The sequence below is a fragment of the Lissotriton vulgaris genome, chromosome 3_1 (genome assembly GCF_964263255.1).
Source record: "Lissotriton vulgaris chromosome 3_1, aLisVul1.2, whole genome shotgun sequence".
In the NCBI taxonomy this organism is placed as follows: domain Eukaryota; kingdom Metazoa; phylum Chordata; class Amphibia; order Caudata; family Salamandridae; genus Lissotriton; species Lissotriton vulgaris.
The window spans coordinates 1,424,305,929-1,424,332,534 of NC_141689.1; the positions used below are offsets into that span (position 1 = coordinate 1,424,305,929).

Below are 26,606 nucleotides of genomic sequence, written 5' to 3' on the forward strand. Positions count from 1 at the left end.
GTGGTAGGGGGTACCCTCCGTCAGTGTTAGAGACGACAGTGTGGTATACCACTCGATGTTGGTGAGTGGCCAGTAAAGTGGGACTGGGGTGTGCAGTGCAGAAAAAGTGTGAAAGAAAAGAAACCAAGAAAAAGTGTGTTTAAAATTGGTTTTGAAAAAGCACTTAACAAAAGTTTATTCCAGGTGTGCTTGCCATACCAATGTTAAAAATAGTGCAACCTTAAGCTGACTATTTATGAAGACAGCCTATGGTAAGTGTGGTCATGTGGTCGACTAGTTTCAGCAATATGGGGACTATTGCGTCCTTGCTTTCATCAGGACCAGATTTACAATAAAACTACTGCACCAAGATAAGAATGTGAATCAAAATGTAGAACTAACACCCAAGAAAACATAAACAAGTGCACACAGTCACCTGAATGCTTCGGGTGCCCTTACAGTCTGTGCACGTCACTAAATCTGTAAGGCAGGCTGGCCTCACCCCACCTGGCAGAGGCTCAGGGAGAAATGAAGCACCGCTCTAACCGTCGGTACTCCTGGCCGGAGGACGCCGGCCAGGAGTACCGACGGGTAGAGCGGTGCTTCATTTCTCCCTGAGCCTCTGCCAGGTGGGGTGAGGCCAGCCTGCCTTACAGATTTAGTGACGTGCACAGACTGTAAGGGCACCCGAAGCATTCAGTTGACTGTGTGCACTTGTTTATGTTTTCTTGGGTGTTAGTTCTACATTTTGATTCACATTCTTATCTTGGTGCAGTAGTTTTATTGTAAATCTGGTCCTGATGAAAGCAAGGACGCAATAGTCCCCATATTGCTGAAACTAGTCGACCACATGACCACACTTACCATAGGCTGTCTTCATAAATAGTCAGATTAAGGTTGCACTGTTTTTAACATTGGTATGGCAAGCACACCTGGAATAAACTTTTGTTAAGTGCTTTTTCAAAACCAATTTTAAACACACTTTTTCTTGGTTTCTTTTCTTTCACACTTTTTCTGCACTGCACACCCCAGTCCCACTTTATTGGCCACTCACCAACATCAAGTGGTATACCACACTGTCGTCTCTAACACTGACGGAGGGTACCCCCTACCACCGGGTTGACCTCCCAGTAGAGCATTAATAACCTCTGACGGGTGGTACGGACAAAATCCCAAATGATGAAGGGCGGATCCGAATGGTGACTGATGGGTATTTTTCCTCATCCTTGGAGAGCTCTCTGTGACACAATCTGTGTGAAATTGTGGGTTCTCGGTTAGTCTTCTTTACTTTTGGGCGTTTTCATTTAAGACCCTCTGGTACCTTTGTTGTTTATCAGTTCTTCTGGGGATAGTACCCAGAGCTTGGTCTTTAAACTTCCCCTAGGTCCTCCCCCACCGTTTTGTTCTGTTACACTAAGGGCAGTCACTGATATCCTCATGGCCACGTCAGACACCCTACAAGTGTTGGAAGGTGGCTTCAATTATGTAATGGACCCAGTGGCAGATAGGACTGGGGATAGGGCTAGTACCCCGACACCTACCTTGCTTTCCTGGACGATCAGTACGCTGGGATTGGTGGATGTGTGGAGATGGCTCGATCCGGTGGATAAGACATACCCGTTCTTCTCTGGAGCACACAATGTGTACTCCCAGTTAGATTATATCTTTATGGCTCAGCATGCGCTTCATGTACAGGATTCGGCAGCACATCAGGCGAGAGGTATATCGGACCACTCACCCCTAATGCTAGTGGTTGGGAAGGGAAAGGCCGAGAGGAGCGCGACCTGGAGACTGACGGCATGGGACCTCCAGAATGCGGACATACTTAAGGGCCTACGGACGTGAAAGTTTACATTGCTGAAAATGAGGGAACAACCGAGTCCCGGGTGGTGCTTTGGGAAGCACTGAAGGTGGTCCTGAGAGACAGAGCCTAGAATAGATTGGCGGGGAAACGGAGGAGAGTGCAAACGGAAGTTCGAGCACTGGAAGCCCAAATCCTGGCCCTGGAGCGAGAACACCAGCTCACTAGAGATGTGGGGGTTTAACAAAGACTCTCAGATGTGCAGCGTCAGTATAGAAGCGTAGTGACGGGAGAGGCTGATTCTCAGGCTTTGGCGACTTTGCATTGCCTATATGACATGGGGGATGAGTCTGGGAGGTTGTTGGCGTGGCTTATTCGGAAGGAAAGAGATGCGAGTTGGGTGGAGGAGGTGAGAGACGGTCAGGGGAGACTGGTGCAAACAGATGAACAGATAGCTGGCGCCTTTGCGAAGTATTACAGAGTCTTCTATGACGCCAGGGATCTGGGGTCACGGGAGGACTCGATGCAGTACATGGCCCACATTGATCTCCCGTTTTAGCGGAGGAGGATCAACGTGACTTGGATGTAGACATTACACTAGACGAAATAAAGAGAGCCCTCGCCAAGCTTCGGGCCGGGAAGTCCCCGGCCCTAATGGTTTCCCGGCGGAATTCTTTAAAAAGAAAGTGGACTTACTGGCCTGCCATTTTTTGGGGCTCTTTGAGGACGCAGCACATGAGGGTGAGCTCCCGCCGGACCTTCGACTGGCAACAATCATCCCAATCTACAAGGAAGGTAAACCGGCAGACGACTGTGCATCGTATCGCCCCATTTCCCTCTTAAATGTTGAAGTGAAGCTCCTAGCGACGATCTTGGCCCTCCGAATGCGGCGGGTGATATTTGAGCTTGTTCACCTTGACCAAACAGGCTTCCTCCCGGATCAGGCGACTAGATTAAATCTTAGGTGGACACGTAATTGGCTAATGGAGGTGACTGATAGACGGGACCCGCACCTGTTCTTGTCCCTCGACGCAGAAAAAGCGTTCAACGCAGTTCACTGGCTTTTCCTTGAAGGGGCTCTGGAGCGGTTTGGCTTCGGGCCCAAATATCGGAAATGGGTGAAATTGTTATACACCGATCCCAGAGCGAGAGTTAGAGTCAACGGTGTGATGTCTGAGGATTTTGCAATAAAGCGGGGGACCAGGCAGGGGTGCCCACTGTCTCCTCTGCTGTTCGCTCTCACGATAGAGGTACTGGCATGTGCAGTCCGACAGAATGGAGACATTAGGGGATTTCGAATAAGACCAGCGGACGCGGTGGAGGAAAAAATATCGTTGTACGCCGAAGATATCCTCTTATATATTACACACCTGGACACTACGATCGCAGCATTATTCTCTGAACTGGATAGCTATGGGGCCCGAGCGGGATATCGGATAAACTGGCACAAATCGATCCTTTATGACCCTCAGGGACGGGAGGAGTGGCCAGGGATGCCGGGAACGCTACAGACGACGACTGAGGGCTTTGTCTACCTTGGAATATATGTGGCGCGGGACACTAACCGCTCCTATGACAGAAACATTAAGCGAGTACTAGTCAACTTTACGGAGGATGCGGCGCGGTGGAGGATGCTCCCTCTTACAATTCTGGGCCGTGCCGCCATGTTTAAAATGATAACGCTCCCGAGGTTTCTTTACGCCTTCCAGAATGAATACTTCCCCGTCCTGCGCCAGGTGTTCCGAGAAATAAACGTAGAATTGAGGGCCTTCCTATGGCTGAGGAAACAGCCTCGGGTGGCGCTGACGACCCTACAAAGACACCAGTCAGTGGGGGCGTCTCGCTGCCCAACATAGAAGTGTACTATTGGGCGGAACATTTGGCACCAATCAATGAGTGGATACATGCCCCTGCGGCACACCCCACTTACGCGCTAGAGCGGCACGGTATGGAGAACCGCACCTGCATCCATTACCTGTACGGGGGCAAGGGGAGAGGTAGGCTGCTTCCGGCCACCAGGGTTACTCTGGGGACATGGGAACGGGAAACAAAGGCCATGGGATGGGAACGGAAACTGACAAGGCAAATACCACTGTGGTGGTGAGCTTGGCTGAGGGAACTCAATAAGTTGAGGGGCTTCCAGAGATGGGACGATATTGGCATCTCGTCGCTGGGAGATGTCATGAAAAACGGAGAATTACAGTCATTTCAGTCACTTAGGGCGAAATACGGGCTGCGTCATACGCAACACTTTAAATATGTACAGCTGAGGCACGCCTGGAGGGCGGAAGGGACTCTGACTGGATCCCTCCCAGAGTATGCACCACTGGAGGGCCGTCTTCTGCAGGAACAGATACCGAGTAGAGCGGTTTCATTGACATATAGAACGCTGATGAATAACATGCCAGATGGGCTGGAACATCTTAGAAGCGTCTGGGAACAAGAGGTAGGGGAAATGGACGCGGTGGATTGGGACACGGTCCTGATGCACCCGAGAGAGGTAACGATTAAGTCCAGTTTGCGCCTTATTCAATATAATGTCCTCCATAGGACTTACTTTGATAGAGTGCGCTTACACAACATGGGGAGGGCGACTGAACTGTACTGCCTGAGATGTGGTCGCGACAGGGGGGACTTCTATCACACCATTTGGTCCTGCCCGGAAATTCAGACTTACTGGGGAGAGGTCTTAAGAGAGCTGGGAGAGGTGTTGGAGATTACTTTGCCATTAGACCCCAAACTGGTACTGCTGGGGATGACCAGTGATGTAGACCTGAGTCGCCCACTGTTGATCTTCCTTATGTTGGCCTTAGTGGTAGCCAAGAGAGATGTGGCAAGGAGATGGGGGGGTACCCACCCTGCCGCAGCTGGAAGAATGGCGGAGGGGTCTGGATATATACATGGCAGCCGAAAGGGTCACGTATAAGGCACAAGGATGCCCGAAAAGGTTTGGGAGATTCTGGGGCAAATGGCGCCGTTACCATGGCCTGGACGGGGGACTCTGATCTGGCGGGAGTGAGCCGGCAATTACTCTTGGACGGGAGGGACGGGAGCTAGAGTCTTTAATGATAAATCCAAATGGGAGTGGGAGGGAGATCTGATCATATTGGGGAAAATGAAGGATTGTGAATTGGCTATGCCAATGGAAGAGGGAGGGCGGGGGGCTGAGGGGAGCTTTATGATTCTTAATGACATGCTTGTTATGTGTTTGCAGAATCAAATATTTATACAAATATTAAAAAAATAAAATAAACTGGATTCAGGTAAGTAAATCTGGGAAGAGCACCTCAGACTATTTCATACCATTTCTGGATATCTGATGGTGACGATCGCACAGTCTCTCTCATTACATTGCTGGGTAGGCCCTATCCAGGAGACCATCCGAGCCATCAGGATATGCCAGTGGTCTGCATCATTATATCTGGTATGTGTGCCTAACCAGTGTGAGACCTTGTTGATCAATTGTCCTATTGTTTCCTGGCTGGAGGAGCCAGGCCTTGGACAGGCTGGAGGGAGGTTAATTACAGGTAAAGGAGGGCTAGTGTTGGCAGGGCCTAGGGCCTGCATAGCTACTATGGGGGAGCATGTTGGGAGATACTGGCTAGTGGAGGCTAATCCCTTACCACTAGGGCAGTGGTCTTCAAGCTCTGTGGTGTCAAGACCCCCCTGAGTACAATATTTTACAGTCAGGCCCCCCCCTTAAATTTTCATGACAGTGGATGAATCCAAGCATATGAAGGCTTACTTAATCTCTGGCACATTGGGAATCCCACTAGGGCAAAAGCCCCATACATGTCTCCTCTAAAAAGTGCCACCCTGACCTTTCCTAACAAAGTACTACCCTAAAAACTCTCTACATCTCCACCCTAGGACAGCTCCTCTGCTAAGGCGGAGGAATGTTGCCCAACAGGAAAAATAAAATGATAATAACAGCATGTTTTTATCATTTTATTTTTCAGTACTCCTCCATAGGGGGCGGGTGGGCTGGAGTACCCAGAGAGCAGGAAGAGAAGTGGTGGAACGCTCAAGTGTGAATGACGGTTTGGCTGGCCGCCTTGTGCTGGCCAACCAGTCATACACACTTGGTATATTCTCCACCGGGCTGTGTTGCACACAGAGCCTGGGTGAGGAACATACCCAGGCTCCCAGCCCCCTTCTGAGCGCCGAACCACGGCACTCAAAACAACCAGGATGCCGCTATGAGCAGCGTCGTGATTGGCTAGGGGAATCTGAAGCCTGGCTGCTTCCTGCATTGAAGAGGACAGAGGAGAAGCGGCAGCCGGCAGGTAAGTTGAATTTTTTTCCTTTTTATCTTTTTAATCCCCTCCCTTGCCCCACCCCTTCTGCCCGTAGTAGCCGCAACATATTTCCACCCAAGGTCTCACCTAGGCAAAGCCCTATCTTGACTTCATATGCAAAGCACCTCCCAGACACCACCTTCAAAGCTATACCCTATCCCCTTTCTTCCGAATGCCACAGAAGTGTACTTCCCCAGGAGAAATGCCCTGAGCCGTAAGTGCTCAGGCCGCAGTAGCATCCTCACCTATGAAAGATCCCTTAGTTTGCCATTGCCTGAGCCGCTGCATGTATTCTCCCTCAGTCTATATTCCCTAGGCAACAAGCAACCAAAAGTATCCATATTCATAGTTAGCTCCTTTGATTGTAGCAACTGGTAACTATATATTTGCCTTGTTCTGAAACTTGGACACAATCAAGCCACATAAATACCAACAACAAGGAAATAACTTGACTCTGGGTGAGGGAAGAGGCAGGACTTTCCTTCCGTGGGTGACATGGTATACAGACAAAATATTGAGTCCAAAATATAGAATTGTACTAATATAGAAGTCAAAATATAGTAAAATAAAATATCGAATGTAAGGTAAGTAATTTAATATCGATTTACATAAATATAGAAAGTCAAAATATCAAAGTAAATAATATAGGTATTAAATATATCGATTTTTTAATAATGTAATTTTTTTTAAGTGTTTTGTCTATTAGTATATGTGTGAAAAGTGTAGATTTATTTTATAATTTATTTTAAGTTATGAATTTTATGGTATTTAATTTTTGCGTAATTTAATTCTGTAGCGGGTTGTGGCTTTATAGGGGAATAGGGTGGGAAGTAATTTAATTATAATTAATTAAATATTTAAATGTATTTATTGGTATTTATTTTGAATTCATTGTTAATTAATTTTTAATTGGTAATTAAATAAATGTTAATTGGCAATTAATTTTTATTAATTGATCAATTGATAATTATGTTAATTTTATTAATTTATTTTCCGTAGTGGGTTGTGGGTTTATAAGGGAATAGGGTGGGAAGTAATTTAATTATAATTTATTAAATATTGTAATTTATTTATTGGTATTTATCTTAAATTAATTGTTAATTAATTTTTAATTGGTAAATAAATCAATGTTAATTGGTAATTAATTTTTATTAATTGATTAATTGATAATTATGTTAATTTTATAAATGTATTTCCCGTAGCGGGTTGTGGGTTTATAGGGGTATAGGGTGGGAAATAATGTAATTATAATTCATTAACTATTTTAATGTATTTATTGGTATTTATTTTGAATTAATTGTTAATTAATTTTTAATTCCTAATTAATTAATTGGTAATTAGTAATTAATTTGTATTAATAGGTAATGAATTTTAATAATGATTTTTTTTTGTATTTTTAATTGATTAATTATTATATTATATTAAATTGATAATTACTTTTAATTAATTATTTATTGGTATTAATATTTAATTTATTGTTATTAATATATGAAGTATTTACTTTCCCTACTGGAGTGGGAATAGTAATTTTTACCCCTACGCTATCCAACGCTTTCCCTACTGTGGCACTCACTGGAGTGGGAATACTAATTTTTACCCCTACGCTATCCAACGCTTTCCCTACTGTTGCACTCTCTGGAGTGGGAATAGTAATTTTTACCCCTACGCTATCCAACGCTTTCCCTACTGTTGGACTCACTGGAGTGGAAATAGTAATTTTGACCCCTACACTATCCAACGCTTTTCCTACTGTTGCACTCACTGGAGTGGAAATAGTAAATGTTACCCTTCCCCTATCCTACAGTAAAAATATTGTATATTTTTTATTAATATTATGTTAATATATATATATGTTTTAAAAAATAAAAATGTATGTTTTTTTATAACTTAAATTAATTATTTCATAATTTTAAGGTTATTCAAGTATTTTTAAGTATATTTTAGTTAATTATTTTTTATATTTAATTAATTATAAAAAAAATTTAAGGCATTTAAAAAAATCGATTTTTGACTAACTATATTTTTTTAAACGATATTTTTGATCCAATATTTTTGTACTTACCTGTTTGTAGATAGGAATTTGATATTTTGTCATTCTATATTTTGTCATCGATATTTTGGGTATTCTATATTTTGGTATTCTATATTTTGTCAGTGATCCGTAAAATATGCGTCAGTTAGGAAAATGGCCACCAGTCACCATTCAACCATTATTCCAATCTGTTTCTCATTCATGATGCCACTTAACACATTTCTATTAGAAATAAAGATGCACCTGACTATAAGTGGATTTATACATTCAAGAAACAAATTCGTTATTATTAAAAGCAAATTTGACAGAAACACGAATATCAGATGCAGCTTGTAAACAATTGCCTCTGTGCATATGTAGTGAACTTTGCTTTTACACACTCCTGAATTTCACGGTTTTGTGTTCACATAATTTTTATAACAGTGATGAGTTCTCAGCTTGGCTTACTTCTTTAAAAAACCTGTGAGAGTGTAAGGAGCGAGTGAATGAAAGGTATATCAACGAAGTTTGGGGCACATTTCAGCAAAATTGTAATCTTGAACTCTTGACAGTATCTTAATTTTGTTTTAATATTATGCAAAGATTTGCACTGGCGAAGAAAATGGCTCAAAAATCACTGGTGGAGCACACTTTTGCACCAAAATATGTATCAACTGATCAGAGTCAAAACAACACTTCCAGGTTTTGACTTTCAAAGACTTGCAATTCGTTCACCTGTCTGCTCCGCGCAAGTCTTTTTTCACTAGAACATATATAGCTGTGTGAGTTTTGCACTGGTTGGTCAGTGGTAAAAGTTTAAGGCAGACTTCAACCAAATGTATGTAATGTGACCTTTATATAAATATTTTGTCTTAGGCAAAGATGACACAAAGAGTTGGTAAAATTATTGCAACACATATAGAAAGCATCTACAACTTACTAATAATTTTCGTTACGCCAAAGAGTGTTTGCCAAACAAAACTTTCCCCATACATTACTTCTATTCCACTGTTACCTTGATATACAGGAATGCTTTTGTAGATGGTAATGGCCCTGAGACATTGCTACAATTCCTGTACTACCTGTAAAGGTTACATTGCATTGGGGGAGGGGGGATGCAGCAGCTTTACGGCATCAACATGGGTGAAGATTTTGAATTTTCTGTCTTTGCTAAAGGAGTCCTATACTAGCCAAAAAGGATAATCCATTTAAGGACTTGTTTCTACTGGGTGTTGGCAAGTCTTCATGGTCTTGTAGCGTATGGGTTGGCTAGTCTTAACTCTTTGAAGGATGCCTAAGGCACCATCAACCACTTTCGGAGGGTAGTTTTCATAGATGCAACCCAGCCAAACAGAGTTTTATGCTCACCAGCAGTACATAAACTCTGAAGAATTTTGTAGGCTTTGAAATAATGCAGCCAAGGATGGAAGACCCTTAATGGAGTGGCAAAAGTTGATACAATCTGAGTCCGTGTTTGCCTGTTTCTGCAGCTGCACTACAATGCCAGCTTTCAGACAGTAAGAGGATTCTCCTAAGAAAAAAAAGAGGAATTCTAAGTTCATAAGATTAAATCTGAGACAGGAAAAGTGTCTGCTGTGCAATTGGAGGCAATAGAGACACTAGCGTTTTGGGTCAGTTCAAGTGTGGTTGAACTCTTGGAGCTAGTAGCGGATGTAGATGTTTGAATACTTTTCAAATCTGTTAACACGGATGCTGATTTTCTTGACATATTTTGTGATTTTTTTCAGATAAGAATGCTGCAAATCCATACATTTCAGGTCAAATGAAGGAGTGTTGCTGGTCGAAAGCGATTTCAAGTGTGTCTTCTTGCTTCATGTTGTAGCATCTATTCACTTTTACATTATATTTTGAAATCGTTCTATATCATGTTCATTGTCAATTGTAGAAAAGAACTGACATTAATATAAAAATGAGAGTATTGTGGCTTCAATACTTGGAGGAAAAGAGTGACAAACATCTGCAATAGTTTGTAGATTTAAGAGGACAAGTGATACATTGGATTGTAAATTCCGAAATTCCTTAAGTATTTTAAATAATCTATCTCACTAGATTGTGCTTGCAGGGGTTTCCTGCTTTATTCATTCTGGGAAGGGACTTGTTGAACCAAAGAACCGGTCATTCAAGTGTTTTCGAGAGGTGTATGCAGGATTTGGCAATCAGATCCAACATAAGGTTTTATAAGAGATGAAAACTCCTATTTCTGAAAGACTTATGAAAGCTCTGAAAGTGTCATTAGATATGCTACTTAGTCCAATTTGCAAGCCAAGGAGCTTTCACTATCAAATTACTTTCTTTATCTGCAAAAACAATATTCGCTTTAAACCTATTTATACAAAGGTGCCCAGCTGACTGCACTCATTGCATTTCGGGCTTCAAGGATGCCACAGCTCTGAGATGAACGACGAGGTAAGCATTGCTGAACTTCATACACCTAAAAATTCCACTTTCTCTGTCAAATTAACCAACTCTCTATATTCCATTCAGCATATTTTTCTTCTGTGCTTTCTGACTTTTTAGATGTGGACAATTTTAGCATGACAAGTAGAGACCTTTGCGTGTATAACAACTAATCGAGCTGTAATGTTGCTATCCTGCCTTCTTTCTTCATAGAACAGACAGACGAACAGAACAGTTATCCTATGTTCTTATGTAAGGCCAAACCCAAGATCTCTCTGGTCTGTATCTTTTCACACCCTCCTCTCCAAACAAACAGACATGCTTTACTCAATTATTGTTTTTATTCTCATTCCCTAAGGTGAACAGATTTTAAAAATCAACAATGGGGTCATTTGGCAAACATAGAAGTAGGACTATAATCTTGCATCAACCACGGGGCACAAAATAACTTCAAGGTAACTGCATTCACAAAGATGGGAACACAGACAATAAAGCTCGAAGGAGAATGTAATACAATTTTTACACACAATATCTGTGGGAACTAAATTCCTTTCTGCTAAGGGCTGCTAACTAATTCTGCCATAGGACGTAGGCAAGCTTGCTTCCCTCTGTGCTCAGTCAACTCTCTCTGAAAGCTGGGACCTGGGCTCAATGTAGTGAAATTTCTTAACCACAATCCTCCTTGATGGAGAAATAGTTCCTTGTATTTCCCTTGAGACTATACCTCTCTACTCTGCCACCAATAATGTTCAATGTTACACATCTTATTATGTAGACTTAACTATTTGCTTACACACAGCGCAATTATGCCACACAGTGGGCTGGTTGGGGCTGCTCAAATTCTTGTGAGGCATGCAGGTGCCCAGGGCTAGTTCTTTCACCTATTGAAATCACTGATAAGGACATAGCAGCAACCAGCCCTAGAGAATATTTTGATATTAAAGTGAGGAAGCCACTGCCTAGAGTAGACAAGAATAGGAGGTAAGGGATCAATTGAGAAGTTTGGAAAGGCAGAGTAACTAGCAGAGGAAAACCTGCAGCAAATAAGAGGAGTCCCCAACCCTGACTCTCACTGCAAAGGAGACTTGCAGAAACACAGGGAAGATTATAAAAACACAGAGACACTGGGGCACTGAGGTATGCGGAGGATCAGCAAAGATCAAGACAACCTACCGAGGAGATTGGCTAGCTTGTGGGGATGCCGGGAAGAGCTAGAGGAGAGTAGTGGAAACCTTAAAGAAGTTTAAGAGGTAGAATCTGATGGCGTGCCAGATCTACACATACCCTGTAGGGGAAGGTCTCAACAAATTAGGTCTGAATCCCACAATATATTCCCTTTGTTTACTTCCATAAACTTACACCCACCACAAAAACATAAGTAGAGCCCTGTCGTTCTCATAAATCTGTAAAAACATAGAACACTGCAAAGAAAAGTTTTTCTGATTCCATTGTCAATATATTCCTCAATTTATAAAATTGTCTCTACAGTACCGAGGGCTGATTTTGATTTTGGCGGAGAGGTTATTGTGTTGCAACTGATAAGAGTACCCTCTCCACTAAACTCGGGGTGCACCTGCCTAATTTAGATAATGTAATGTCATAAGTTAGGTTGTTAGCAATAATGCAATTGGAAACATTGTATGTGATGACAATAAAATGATGTTATTAACGTTGGCATTTGTGATATCTCTTCTGATGTCATGTGTAAAGGTTTGTGCCAGTCAATAGGTAGGCTAAGTCATGGTCCTACATGTACCTTAATGTATTCATTATTTTACTGTTTTACTCTGGATGTTGCTAGAGGAAACAGAAATTCAATTTTGTAACATAGTTCTTGTGCATTAGAAACTTGACATTACAAATACATAAACTAGTGTTGTAGTCCTTCTAAAACAGAGAAACGACCTGTATACCAACACATCTTAACAGACAATACCAACTAGTTGCAGTCTATTATAAAAAATAATCAGAAACAGGTGATGGCCTAGACCCAGATGGAATCCCACCTGGACTGTTTAACCCCTTCACTGCGGATGACAAAGCCAGCTCGTCATGGGCGTTACCTGCGCTGCGCGGATGACGAGCTGGCTTTGTCACGTAACGCGGGATTTTTAAAAATCCAGCGCACAGCGGGAAAACGCGTAGCGCGGAAGAGGTTAAAACAGACTTAGGTTATTGGTCTAAAACTGTCCTCCCACTACAGCTATTGTCTGACAAAGGCCGAAATCCAGGATTGTTGGAGAGGCGCCATACTGCATCCAGTTTATAAAAATGGTCCCTCCAACGACCCAATGAACTACAAGGTGATTGATAGCCCTTCTGGATTGGAGGCAAAATATTTAGCAGGACAATTGTTACAAGACCTGATAGCATGGGCTGTTGAAAAAGCACACCGCTCCACTAAATCAAACAGGTTTCCGACCCTGAGTAGGGAATTTTAATATTATAGCCGCTCCGTGGATATTGATAGAGGAGTAACAGAACAGAAAATTCCCATTATTAGCCTGATTCATTGATCATAAACTTTGATGGAGTATCATGGCGTAAACCGTGGACAAAGCTCAACCACTTGGGAATTCTACTAAAACTACTACAAGCAATAGATCTCTTGCATACAAACAGTTGGTTTCAGATAAAATTGGGTGACAGTTAAACACTATCAAGGAAAATACCCACACCTGACGGATTAAAACAGGGCTGGGTATTGGCACCCCTCGTCGTCAATGTATATATTGAAGACCTGAATGAGGCAATTAGCCATGAGAACTGACAACCACCAAGACTCACATGTTGTCCACTTTCATACGTACAAAGTGCTGATGATATCGTCTTGCTAAGTGAAACATATACATATTTGGGTGTGAACCCTAAAAAAAAAGGAAACTACAAAGATCATCTGTTAAAACTATGAACAAATGCAAGCTCGATAACATATGGATTTAAAATCATAAACACAAAGATACATAGCTCATCAGTTGAACCTCTTTTAAAGACTATAAAAGCAAAACTGCTATCCATAATAACATACGGAATAGAGATGTTATGTTGGAAAACATTCAGAATTCTGGAAATAATACAAGCCAATGTATACCAAAAAGTACTTAAGCTTGTACAACACGTTTGGAATCTGGCCTAAATAAACAAGTAGAGGGAAAAGCGGCATTCATTAAACTCAGCTGAAATGCTCCAAATAACACATTAAATTACATAATCTGGCATGAAATAATTAGATTTAAGCCAAACAATACATGTCACAATCACTTAAATACAGCTTTGGAGACTCTCCAATTACACAATCTAAGGGCACCTGCAGCTACAACAAAGGCATTCAAAAGATTGGGGAACCTTCGAGTAAAGCTAATGTCGCACAAACAAGACAAAGACGAATAAAAAAAAAATCACATGATTGGATTGTGATAAACACGCATAACCAGATCAGGCAGCAAGGTTCAGCACTCATTTTTCGGAACATCTTACATTGAAGTTTTTATCTTACCGCTTTTTCTCCCTTGTTTATTGTGATGAATCTTTTACTCCTTTTAAATTGTATAAATATTATGTTTCATCATGGCATGATTTTTTGTAATGATATAGATTAATCGAACAATACATATGCTATTATTAAACATAAGCTGGTTTAGTCAGTAGTTATCCAAACTGAGTGGAGCAAGTGGAAATTGAGTTAAAGTAAATACAGATAGGAGCAAACCTTTCCATAGTTTCAGAATAAACCCCCATGAGCTTTGCAGAAAGCACAAGCATCCTACAGGAAAGCAACAGGGTATGAACAGGCGCACCCCCACGACTAGGGGAGGGGCGCCCTTAGTTGCGCCACGGGGGGCTGAGCCTCCTCCTTGGACCAGAGAAGGAGGTGGGCCTGGCTGGATACGAAACTTACCAGAAACAAAAGTTACCAGAGGTATTTAAGGCTGGGCTCCGAGAGTTTCGTTCTCTTTGTCCCCTCGGGCCACAGCCTGGCTACAGGATACAGGAGCGTCGTCAACGTCGAGAGCGTTGTCTGGTCGGTGACGGGTGGACTGTGGTGGGCTGGGTTGAGGGGGCCGTGGCGTAGTGTTAATTCAGTGTATTATTCAATTCAAATAAATGGTATTATATTTGGTGGTATTGTCGTATTGTTAATGTTTTTAATTTAGTTCAGATGGAATATTCGACAACAGCCTAGATCCCAGTGCAAAATAGATGATAAATTAAAAACACAGTATGAGCTATCCTGCTAATTCATCCAATTTGGCAGTTTGCATGTTGCATAGCACTTTGAGAGTCACTGAGTGGAATTCATAATACAGTTACTTTAAGTATTATAAGATGAAACATAGTGATGTCAACTAAACTTTATTTTATCTTTCTAGCACATTTTGATATCCAAGCCATATACCTAAGGAGCCTGGCCTTCAGTTAATTGCAGAACCTCTTGTGTCCAAGAGGTGAGTCCCTTTGATGCTATAAACATTCAGTTTTGCTTTGGAACAGATCAGCAAGCAAAGAAAATACTCCTAGGCATCTCACAGTACTGATTATGGCTGGCATGACCGGTGCAATAGGCGCTAAGAAGCAGGCCCAATTGATACTTCTTCAGATATTGCTTTCTACCACCGTTCTATGTGGGAACGTACTGATTTGGCCCACAGAAGGTAGCCATTGGTTGAATGTTAAGGTCATTATACAGGAACTAGTCGCTAGAGACCACAATGTCACAGTTGTGGTGTCCTCCGCCTCTCCATATGTGAACCCGAACCACACAGCCTCACGGGTAAAATATGAAATTTTCCAAGTTCCCTTTGGACAGGATTATGTGAATAACCTGATCGAAGACATTATGAGAGTCTGGATGTACGAAAAGCAATATCTCAATACTTGGCAATTCTACAAGAGATTCAGTGAAGTGGCTCTCCGACTAAATGACTACAACAGGCACCTTTGCAACGCAGTGCTGAAAAATAGTGATTTAATGAAGAAACTGCAAAGAAACAAGTTTAATGTACTTTTATCGGACCCGGTCAATATCTGTGGTGATCTTATTGCCCTGAAACTTGACATTCCTTTTGTTTACACACTACGCTTCACACCAGCCTCAACTGTGGAGAGGCACTGTGGGAAAATACCGACACCACCATCCTACGTCCCTGCCACTTTATCAGAATTTTCGGACGTAATGTCACTGACACAGAGATTAGAGAATATGTTATCATATATTGTCCAAGATGCTGCCTTTCAGTCCATCTGGGGAGAGTGGGATACGTACTACAGCAACGTTCTGGGTAAGTCTATGTTGAATTAAAAACAATCTAATGTTTTGACATGTTGAGTTCTTTTGTATCACATCCACACCCCAAAGAAAGTACAGGATATTCTTTTCTGGGCCTGATTACGAGTTTAGGCGTTATATATTGCAAGGTATGTTATGTATCTTTGCAATAAATAGCACCTATTACAAGTTAATGGGGAATAACATACAGATTTTGGTGTTTCACGCATCAAAATCCGCATGATACAGTAAATACAGTAGGTTTTTCCCCTGTTAAATTTTGGCAGGTTTGACCTGCTAACATTTAACAAAGTTTGAGTTACTCAATGCCTCTGATGATTATTGGATGCATTAAATACTTCAATACCTGTAATTCCGACCTAGGCGTAAACAGGGGGTTACGTATGGGTCGGAATTTAACGAGCAACTCATGATCAGGGCCTATGTGTTAAAGCAGGAGTAGAACAAACATGATTTGTCACTAGACCAGAACCCAGCACTAGTCCAGTGATATTTGGCGTGGATGGTAAGTTCAAATGAGCCATATGCACTGTCTCACTAATGACAGAGCACTTTGTGATGAATTTGTGAGGTATTTATGGAGAGTGCATACTTTAAAGCTGTGCTGGTGCTAAGTACCAGTTGATCAGTCTAAATGCCAATCGTCTGTGGAAGATTGCATTGGCCGCAGTGCAATTGATTATTCTTGGAATGCCAGTGCACCAGATGTATTCCAATCCAAGGATTTTTACAGGTCTACCTCTTCGAAAAACGTGCAAACACAGCATATGAGCGTAGTAATGAAACTTGCCATATATTCTAGGCCTCTGGGAGGTGCTAGCAGTAACATTTTATAAATTGCATCAGCAGGCAGCAGCAACTTGCTGTTTTTTGTAACTCTAAGGGACCTATTCTGATGCAGTTAGAAAATCATTCCCATCAATGGCCCAATTACGATGCGGTTAGGAAGGCCTCCTAATGGCATTTGTTCCTTCCAAATTGGATCGGGAACGTGTCTTCTCCACCGAGGGCCAGATTACGATGCGGTTAGGAACATAGGCTCCCATAGAAGTCAATGGGAGTCCGACCAAATTGTGTCTGGAAGCATCCGGATGCATCATACTTGGTCAGTTGGACTCTCCCAATCCGAGTCGGTTGGAAACCGTGTCCAAACCGATTCGATCAGGAAGATTTCCTAACTGCAACAGAATCAGGCCCTAAGTGTTGACTGCACTTTTTTTGTCGGGCTCTGCTGGGTGCTGTGGTGAGATAATCCTCTGAGAAGTGACTGGACAGTGGGTGACCAACAATGGTGCTTTGGTTTTGGGAGATCAACCATTTCTAAAAAATGCATTTTATTCTTTGCAAAAAAGTTTTTTTTTAAGGCAACTATGATAGCAAGACTCCCTGGAAGTTTTCCTTCTAACTGAAGTCCTGCTCATCAGCCTCAGAAGGTTAGAATCTGCACTGTGAGGATTCTGTGTTGTGAAGTAAAACTTGCTATAATACTCTGGTGTTCTGTATAAACCCATAGAACTAGTCCAGGGATTATTCACGGACCTCAATTAACCAAAATGGCAGGAGTAGTGGAAGTGACATCACATGCCCTTTGACCTTCAATTTATTTCCAACACGCACTGCTTACACATGCATAAATATTCACACTTACATACACTCTCTTACGCGAACTCACACTCACCAGCAAGCTCGCACATAACATACATTTCAGAGCATTTTTTTTTTACTTACCTCAGCTGCCAGGGAATATCATACTCCAGCTAATTGTACTCCATTTTTTATTACACCAGTAGTGAATAATGTTTAATTATTCACTATCAGGGTAATAAAGAATTGAGAGAAAACAAAGCAAGTAGATCTCCAACCGACTTCTATAATGATGACTTTCCGCTGTGCTCCTGGCACTGATGTTGCCCCCTCTGAGGTCTGGGGTCACAAAGGCAGAGCCAGGGGTCGCATGGGCCAAGCCTGGGGCCACAGCTGCGACCCCTGGTGACCTCTAAAGGACATCCATGGAATTATTCAGAATCATTGATAACTTTTCCAGAATATCAGAGTGCAGTTCGTAGTGAAAAAAAATAGGTGGCCTGCTACCAGTCTCAGGAGCAAAGACTCATGCTTATTGTGAAAGTTGTATGATTAAGTGTGACACAAATTGTACCAGTTTTTAAAATCTGATTGTTTCAGCTGGGTTTCTCTAGGTATCAAAACACATATAAAAATAAAGTTTTATAATATGAACATATATGATAATTCATAAATACGATCACCATGTTACCATAGCTGCATTGCAAATATTTTCAACGGGCCCGATTCACAGAATGAACTTAAGACTAAATCCTAAACGTACTACTATTTGGTATTCACAGAATGCACTTACTATTTTCGGGATTCACAGAGTGAACTTACTACTTTCGAGATTCACAGAATGAACTTACTACTTTCGGTATTCACAGAATAGATTTAAGACTACTAACTTTACGTCCGAACTCGGGCCGTAAATTCCAGCCCGGAGGCGGAGTTTCCGGCTTGGGGCGGAGCTTACGGCCCGGAGGTGGAGCTTCCGGCCTGGAGGCAGAGCTTCTGGGCAGGAGGCGGAGCTTGTGGCTTGGAGGCGGAGCTTCCGGCCCAGAGGTGGAGATTTCAGCCATGGATAAATACCCACCTCCGAGCCGGAAGCTCCGCCTCCAAGTCACAAGCTCCGCCCCCGGCCCGGAAGCTCCGCCACCGGGCTGGTAGCTCCGCCCCCAGGCCGGAAACTCCGTCTCCGGGCCGGAATTTACGGCCCGAGTGCGGACGTAAAGTTAGTAGTCTCAAATCTATTCTGTGAATACCAAAAGTAGTAAGTTCATTCTGTGAATCCCGAAGTAGTAAGTTCACTTTGTGAATCCCGAAAGTAGTAAGTGCATTCTGTGAATACCAAATAGTAGTAAGTTTAGGATTTAGTCTTAAGTTCATTCTGTGAATCGGGCCCAACTTAACTAAATATGACATTTTAAGATAGGTTTAAGGGTTGAAAAACCAAAGAAAGGCAAGGACCCAGATTTACAAAGGTTTGCACAGGCACCTGTGTGGTGTTACACACTTTTGTGCTGCGGATCACTGGCCTTTTTCATGGTATACAGATCAAAGCGATGCTTTGCATCACTGTGTGTCGCTTTGCACCATGTGATCACCCAGCCAAACTTTAGTAAATCCACCCTTAGGTGTTGAATTCAACAGCTATCCGAAGTCTAATATTTTTTTTAATTTCAGGCGAATTTTACTGAGCAAATATTTCATAAACAAATGAAGAGAGAAAAAAAATACAATCAGAGGATACAAGGGTCCAATGTAAGGTATAAACTTCAGGTGTGTAGAGTCCTGGAGGGTTAATTGTGACCTAAGGGTCTAGAATACAGAGCGAAATCCAGGTAGTAGATGGTAAGTGAGAGTAAAACCACATATGGAGATTAGATAAACCCATAGGAAGTGTTCTATGGTGTAAAATTAAGCAATAGAAGAAAAGTAAAAGAAGCAAAATAAAAGGGGAAAGAAGGGGCACAAGTAGGTATAGAGACAAAACAAATGTCTCAATGTGTAAAATCTAAGGAGGTCCTAATGTATATAAGGGCAGGTGCATTCCAGGTCATAAGCTCCACACAATCCAGGAGTTCAGTTAAGGGTTTTGGGAGGAGGTGATATCTTTTAACACTGTCCACATTGTTGCCGATGAATGATCATAGCTCTAAGTTTCATTAGAATCCCTCCACCCTACCCAGAAATAGCTTCTTTACAGCCCATAGAAATCAAATTCATAGCTATCTAACGTGACTTCCAGGACATATGGCAATCAAGCTTATCTACAGAGGGAATCATGCCCCCGGAACTCTCCCCTCTTGACTTCTTATTTCAATTGAGAAACACAAGGGGAGCTAGGCCCTAGAGGACAAGTGGAGAGGCTGGGCCTAAGTATATGAACAATCAAAGAAGAGCGCCCCACCACTTACATTTGCGACCACATTTACGGAAAGTTGAACGCGCTGCTTGTCGTTATCAACTGGGTATTTTTATTTATACCGAAGAAATTTTAATTAAGCTCTGTTTGTCAGAAACAAAATATTGTGGACAGACAAAGACATGTGTACAATGTGAATTTGAACCAAAGTATAATCACTTTTCTACACAACAAAGTGTCACAAACTGAATATCGTCATTAGTCACGAAAATGAAAAACAATGTGAAACAGACAGTGACATTAAATATGCATGGCATTAAATGATACACACACTTTCAAATAAATAAAGCATTGATTGAAGCAAAGAAAAATAGAAAAGGAGGGAAATTAGGAAAGGAGCGAGAAAGTAAATTTGGGATTCTTTATCGACCAGCTAATGCTGGTGTACGAGTATTCCTTTCTAATTGGCCGACGCGTTTCGAATCCAGGCACTTGTTTTCCGGATTCTCATTTCAATTGGCCACATGTGCAGGTGCATTGTATAAATCGTAGATAGTAAAGAATTGTTTGGATTTGAGGTATACGGAAATGATAACTGAGAGCAAATCAAGGAGGACTTCCTTGAAACAAGAGGGAACATTAAAGGTATACAGTGAGCGCCTGATGCACCAAAGGCCTCCACACTCATGGTGGAGGCCATGCAGTTGTGGGTGAGTCTCTGCACTTGGGCGGAATCTCCGCCATGAAAATTCTCATTGCGGAGAGTCCGCCTCAAGTGCGGAGAGTCCCAAAAAATGCGGAGGCCCTTTGTGAATCTGGTCCTTAGTGTGCTCCTCTCTCACTCCTCTTTGGAATGTTGTTTAGGTTCCCTTCTGGAAAACAGTCATGGAATGCCATGCTAATAGTCAATTAACCTCTACTGATTACATTAATAATTGTGGATTCCAGCAATATAATATAGAGACGGCAAGTATTCACTGGAATAGTCCATTATTTATAGAATTAGAAAATTGCCATATTGCGGAGTGTGAATTCATGCTTCAGTGAATTAAACATCTCATAGTTATGGGCATCAACACAATTACTAAGGTACCAAATGTCTTTAGTTTACCATAAAACGCAAAAAGCTTCTTTAAAAAATGATCGCATATTAGAGTGCCCCAAAGGTAATCTACTGCATAAACAGTGGAAATTGTGAAAACCCTGTAAGTAGGGGAGAGTAAAATTTTGACATGCATACAATGGAAGAAAACTCCCATTGTTTGGGGATCATTAGGTTTTGCTTTTTAAAAACAAAATGTTGTTTGGGGGTTTTGTTCTTGAAGAAATATAAATAAGTTAAAGGTTTGACACTAGGCCGTCATGTTTGACGGAGCCATCCATCAAACTTTTAGCTTATTGACAGGAACCTGCCATGATGGCCTGTTTCTGTCAATCATTAGAGTTCGGCCGGCCTAATGGAGTAAATACTACCCTACAAACTCTAAATCAGGCCTATATTCTGTAATGAGATGTCTTGTAAAACCTTTGGGGCATGTTATCAAGAACGGTGTTAACATTATCGCCGGTTTAGCGTCCGAAAACTGCTGCTAAAGCGATAATGGGCTTGATAATATGCCCTGGAGAATTCCAATAGAAGCCCAGGTTCACACCAGAACATGGACTTCTAATGGAATTCTTAGGGGCATATTATCAATCCCATTATCGCAGTTTTCTGCCGCTAAACCAGCAATAATTTATAGCGCCGTTCTTAATAATATGCCCCTTAGATTCTGGCATCTATGTCAATACGCTCATATGCAATGAGGAAATCCTCAGTTATGAGTAGGGTGGAGCGAGTGCTTTCACAATTCTTATTACAGAGGTGACTTCTTCTGCAAAACCAAAATGTTCAACATAAACAACCACAAGAGTCTCTACCAACTTTTAATATGTCTCTGACCACTCTGTTAACCCTAATCTTCATCAATTCTGTAAGTCCTCTGATGGGATTTCTGTTGTAAAAACGAATAGCTTTTATATAATTGAAAAATGCCATCATGTGATTTGTGAATTAAAATGTTTGAAAATACATTGACCTCATTTTCTTGCTTTTCATTTCTGAGAACATTGATCGGAAAGTGAAATTATTTAAAAAAAATAAAAAAGAACGAATTAAATATAAGCTACCCATGGTGACATTTATTTACCTTACATTTCCACGCAGCTGAGGATCAATGATTGACCCTGCAAAGCTTCTTCACTTTTTAATGCGTACATGCTAAAAATTAATGTTTATAATGCATTTGAAATATGCTGTTTTATTCTTTCACAAACTAGATTTATATATCTCTTATTATTATTTTATCCACTTGTTTGTTATTAAGATGTTAGTGGATATGGTAAATCTCCTGTAGACTAATCCGATGGATGTCCCACGTCGCCAACCTAGCATTTCTCTATGCCTCATTTGGAGGTGGGGCACAAAATGTTCTCTGATGGTAGAATCTGAGTTGGTTCTGCTGCAAAAAAACATTGGCCAGCAGTCCTTCTGCCACATGGGCACATGCTTAACAGTGTTGGAAACCTCTCCTATGTAGTGTGAGGCTTTAAATGCTTTTATTTTCTTGTTTGTGTGCATCATGTAAACCAATTCATAGGGTCGTAGATTCACGAGGGTGTTCTGGTTGTGACACATCTTTAATAATGCATTCTTGGCTTAGTAGTCGGGTACGGGGGCATGAGAAGGTTCTGCTATGTCTGTGCCAGGTTTTCTCATTGTTCTCATTTCACTAAGAGTTTTTAATCAGCAGATTTTTTTGGGATCAGGAACTGAAATATATACAGTGACAGGTTTATCAAGTAAGGGTTAGTAAATCTGCCGCCACAGAAGTACTCCTTGAAAGGGTACAAATTTCCAATCTTTGGCATTCACAAACATTGACAGAAGTACAATGTTTGTGACAAAATTCTCAGGTGTCAAAGTATACTGCTCACAATCAAACACCCAAAAGCTGATGGGATAAATGCTTACAAATAATGTAACCACTGGCAATTGCTCAGGGTAGCACTCCAACCCTTCAATTTTTGGCCACCCAGCCGCTCCAGAGGACCATCTAACGCAAATCAATACTGAACCTGTTCTTCATGGGAACAGTCCATCCCCAACCTTGACCATCCCCTCCAGCCTGGGGCCAACAGCTTTTGCAATTGGGAAATTTGAGCTTTACACACCCCTAATCTCACAGATTAAGCAACACCTCTGCCAAAGAAGCCTTGTACAGGAAGAATGAAGCAAAAACTTCAGGGGTGTTAGGGACATTTGTTTTTGTTTTTCAAAAACGAAATAAAACATGGGGGCCATCCAAGCTTATGTTTTTGTAAAACACTAAACCTGCTCTAGCAGTAGGAGCACTTTCAAGAAAAATGTTTTGACAAATCTGCAGTGAGCCTAGAATATGATAGATGGTCCACTAGCAGAGGTGCCCCACACCACCCCAGTAGATCAGCAGACCATTTGCCAAATGAGGCACAATAGTTTGGTTTAGTGGAACCCATGCAGTGCTTAAAAGACAGATGGCAGAGCACCCTCCCCCTCAATGTACTCATTAAAGAATCCAGGGAATGCATTGGATGTGTCCACACCCTCTAGCCTACAGGCATTGTTGCAAGGACTACAGATTGTTGGCGCGGCAGCCTTGCATTGCAACTGAAGAGATGACTCTACAGTGGCTAAAACAAATTGCTAATGTATAATGTATATAGACACCATTCAGTTGTAAACACACAGTTATGAATTCTCATCTCAGAGGATGGTCTACTTACATGCAGAAATATTATTACTGTACTAGTGAGGGTGAGTGTGAATAAGCTAAATGGTTATGGCGGGAGTACAACGTTTTGTACCATAACATCAATGTATCATGATGTTATTTCATGGCATAATTAAGGCTTTAGTGACAATAATGTATGACTGTTCTAAAAACCTCGAAATTAGTTGTCTTTTTTGTCAAATTAACAGGTTTGTGACTACAAGTGACAACCGTTATTTGAGGTCATGGTCAATGTTTGCTGGACTTGCATGCTAAACTATGGCTCAAAGATTTCCTTTGTTAAGAACAGTTAGATAATCAAAACCCAGTTCTGAGGAAAACAATTATTCTACATACAGTTTGGTTACATATAAAGAAATAAATCTAGAACAGTTCGAATCTATCTAATAAAAACTTAATGATAAGTATTTTAAACAACTGATTTTAAAAGGAAAAATAGTTGCGGACTCCATATCGAATCCTGTTTTGGAAGATAGCTTTAGTATTAACAAACGCTGCGACAATTTCTAAAAACCATTGAATAATAATAATAACAATTGAAAGTCTTTCCAGAATTGTTTTTACAAAAAGGGAACTTAGAAAAAGGTCAGGCTAAAAAGATGTTTGAGATCATGGTGGTCCTTTTAGAATTTCAACCACGACCCAAAACAGGAAGAAGGATGAAACAATGGAAAGAATGACGGAAAAGAGTGAAACAAAAGAGATAAGAAACTAGTGTAGAGGGATAAGAGAGGAAGAACGAAGGGGAGGAATTAGCACTCAGAAGAAATAAAGTAAGAACATGATAAGGGTTTAGATGGTATCTCCCCAAATATTTTTTCGACAAAAAGTATGAAGAAAAGGGATGAGGAGGAGAGAGGGAGGCAAAATATGGAAGGGAAAATGCCCGACGAAACAGCAAAGGAGGTCGAAAGGAAGTCATTGGGAAATACAGGATATACGAAATCCTTTTAGAAAAAACAACAGAGAGAACACATTTCGAGATTAAATGCAGTCACACATTTAGGAAACATCTTGTAAAAGGCAATTTAGAAAATAAAATATTCAATGAATTGGCTTCTATCAAATGCTGACTACCATTTGTTCTGAAATATCCAATAATTTAGTTAAGATGAAATGTTTGTCGCAATTTGTTTTCTGCGAAGGTGAATTTAACAGGTCACGTACTGTAATAATACGTACAGACAATGGTTTATAAGCAAAAGATATGTTACATTTTATAATTGTTCCTCAATCTGTATTCTGTAGGTTTGTCCTGGTCTAAAGATTTTAGGTACTATAGGCAAAAGTAAAATCTGTTTGCCCCATTCCCTTTTGAACAACCACCAAATACTGTGAATAGAAGCATGTGCTCCGTTTGTGCACAAGTGTAAAGTGTATTTCGCCTGGCCCCTTCAATGTTAAAGTGGACCGGCCTCTTGTATTAGTCACTGCTTGGCTAATTCCGTGAAAAATATGCTTTACTTTATCAGGTTTGGCTTACCACTGATAAGGACATTCGAATTATTGTACATAATGTATTATATTTTATTCATTTTGATGTGCCCTACTGTTTTCCTTCATCTAAACCATTGACAACTTCTAATTCACAAATAGAAATGCCTTAACATGTCCCCCGCACCCCCCCCCCCACCCCCCACCCCACACACACAAAAAAGAATACATAAATAGGGCCAATACTTTGTGGAAGTGTTCTTTTAACTTTTGATAACTTTTTGTTCAATTCACAATTTTCCACTCAGAGGTTTCTCCTTTCTAAGCTCATACTGGGACTATTTATGTACATTGTCACACTTCCTCCACAACCTCTGGCCTGTTTCATTCAGGTTTAAGAGCGGGTTCTTACTAACGGGGTTGGGGCTCCGCCTCCTAGTTTTTGCCTGCTTTAATTTATTTAATTAGATACATGCACAGACATCATTTAGAGGTCTGACCTGTCATTTGCAACCCCTGGAACTGCCTTTGCGACATCCAGGTCCTAAAGGCAGTGGAAGGAAACAAAAGTTAAACAGGGCTCTCATGAGCCATGTTTACTTTCGGAATCTTGCAGTTAACATGGACATCTGTCAGCTTCACCAATGCATGCGTTCAGGATTAGAACACGGGTTGCACTGAAACAAAATGTCAGCAAAAAGGCGGCTTCACTTTGGCGGTCTGTGAGCATGTAAGGAGAGAAAGGAAACTAGGTGCAGGAGGAACAAGAGTGAAAACAGAAGAGAGCAGAAGGAGAGTGAGAGAGAAAGAGAAAGAGAAAGAAAGAGAGAGACTAGTGGAAGCAGAGAGAGGATAGAAAGAAGGCACTGTAGAGTGGCAGATCAATGACAGACACAAACAGCTGTGTTTGTAGTTTATGTGTTAGAGACATAACAAAGAGACAGCTAACATGGAGGAGATTAATATAAGAGCGATAGAGTGATACGGCGGTGAGAAAGGTTGAGATACATGAACGAAATTAGAAAGACACAAACTATAACAGATGAGAAACACATAGTACGAGCGACAGAAGAGGTTTTAGACAAGTGTGAGAAAAAAGTGATAAGGAAGTGGATGCTGAAAGAGATGGCTGCAGGTAGGTCAGGAGGAAAATTCGAAGAAAGGAGGAGACGTGGGTTAGAGAGGTGATTAAGAGGCAGATTGGTGTGAGAGATCACTTGAAAAAAAGGCGACAGGCTGGCGAAAGAGAGAGACTATAAAGAGACTAATGATATAGAGCAGTGGTTCCCAAACTTTTTTGACCTGTGGCTCCCCTGACCTAATCAGCAGTTGGCCGTGGCTCCCCACCATTTATTTACTGGTGGGTGGGTGGGTGATGTGTACCTCCTGTTATCTTCCTTAAAGTATTTGGGACGCAATGAAGGTATTATATTGGTTGGAATGCTTGAATTATTAATCTCATCCACTGGCTGCATCCCAATCCATCGTTTTTTCCCCCAACAGAGTACCTGGTCCCAAACCCTTATTTATGCCAGCTGCTGCTTTCAGTACCTTTTGGTACTGAGACCCGCTCTGAGAAAATGGAACATTGAGTTTGGTCTGTCGTAATCAGTATCCCCAGCCTTATTTTTA

General features: G+C 41.4%; 2 protein-coding genes across 2 annotated transcripts in view; one reads left to right on the top strand and one right to left on the bottom strand.

Annotated features, from left to right (window-relative positions):
* Positions 1 to 14,891: 14,891 nt before the first annotated feature.
* Positions 14,892 to 26,606, top strand: part of LOC147727989 (UDP-glucuronosyltransferase 2A2-like) — a 343,124-nt gene continuing 331,409 nt past the window's right edge. Inside the window, exons 1-2 of the mRNA XM_086961903.1 lie at positions 14,892 to 15,786; positions 19,212 to 19,218. Of these exons, the coding sequence (XP_086818029.1) occupies positions 15,045 to 15,786; positions 19,212 to 19,218 (749 nt within the window). The 5' untranslated portion in view covers positions 14,892 to 15,044. The remainder of the gene's footprint in view (positions 15,787 to 19,211; positions 19,219 to 26,606) is intronic.
* LOC147727990 (fizzy-related protein homolog) overlaps positions 21,494 to 26,606 on the bottom strand; it is a 40,261-nt gene continuing 35,148 nt past the window's right edge. Inside the window, exon 4 of the mRNA XM_086962763.1 lies at positions 21,494 to 21,602. Coding sequence (XP_086818889.1) covers positions 21,494 to 21,602 — 109 coding nt within the window. The remainder of the gene's footprint in view (positions 21,603 to 26,606) is intronic.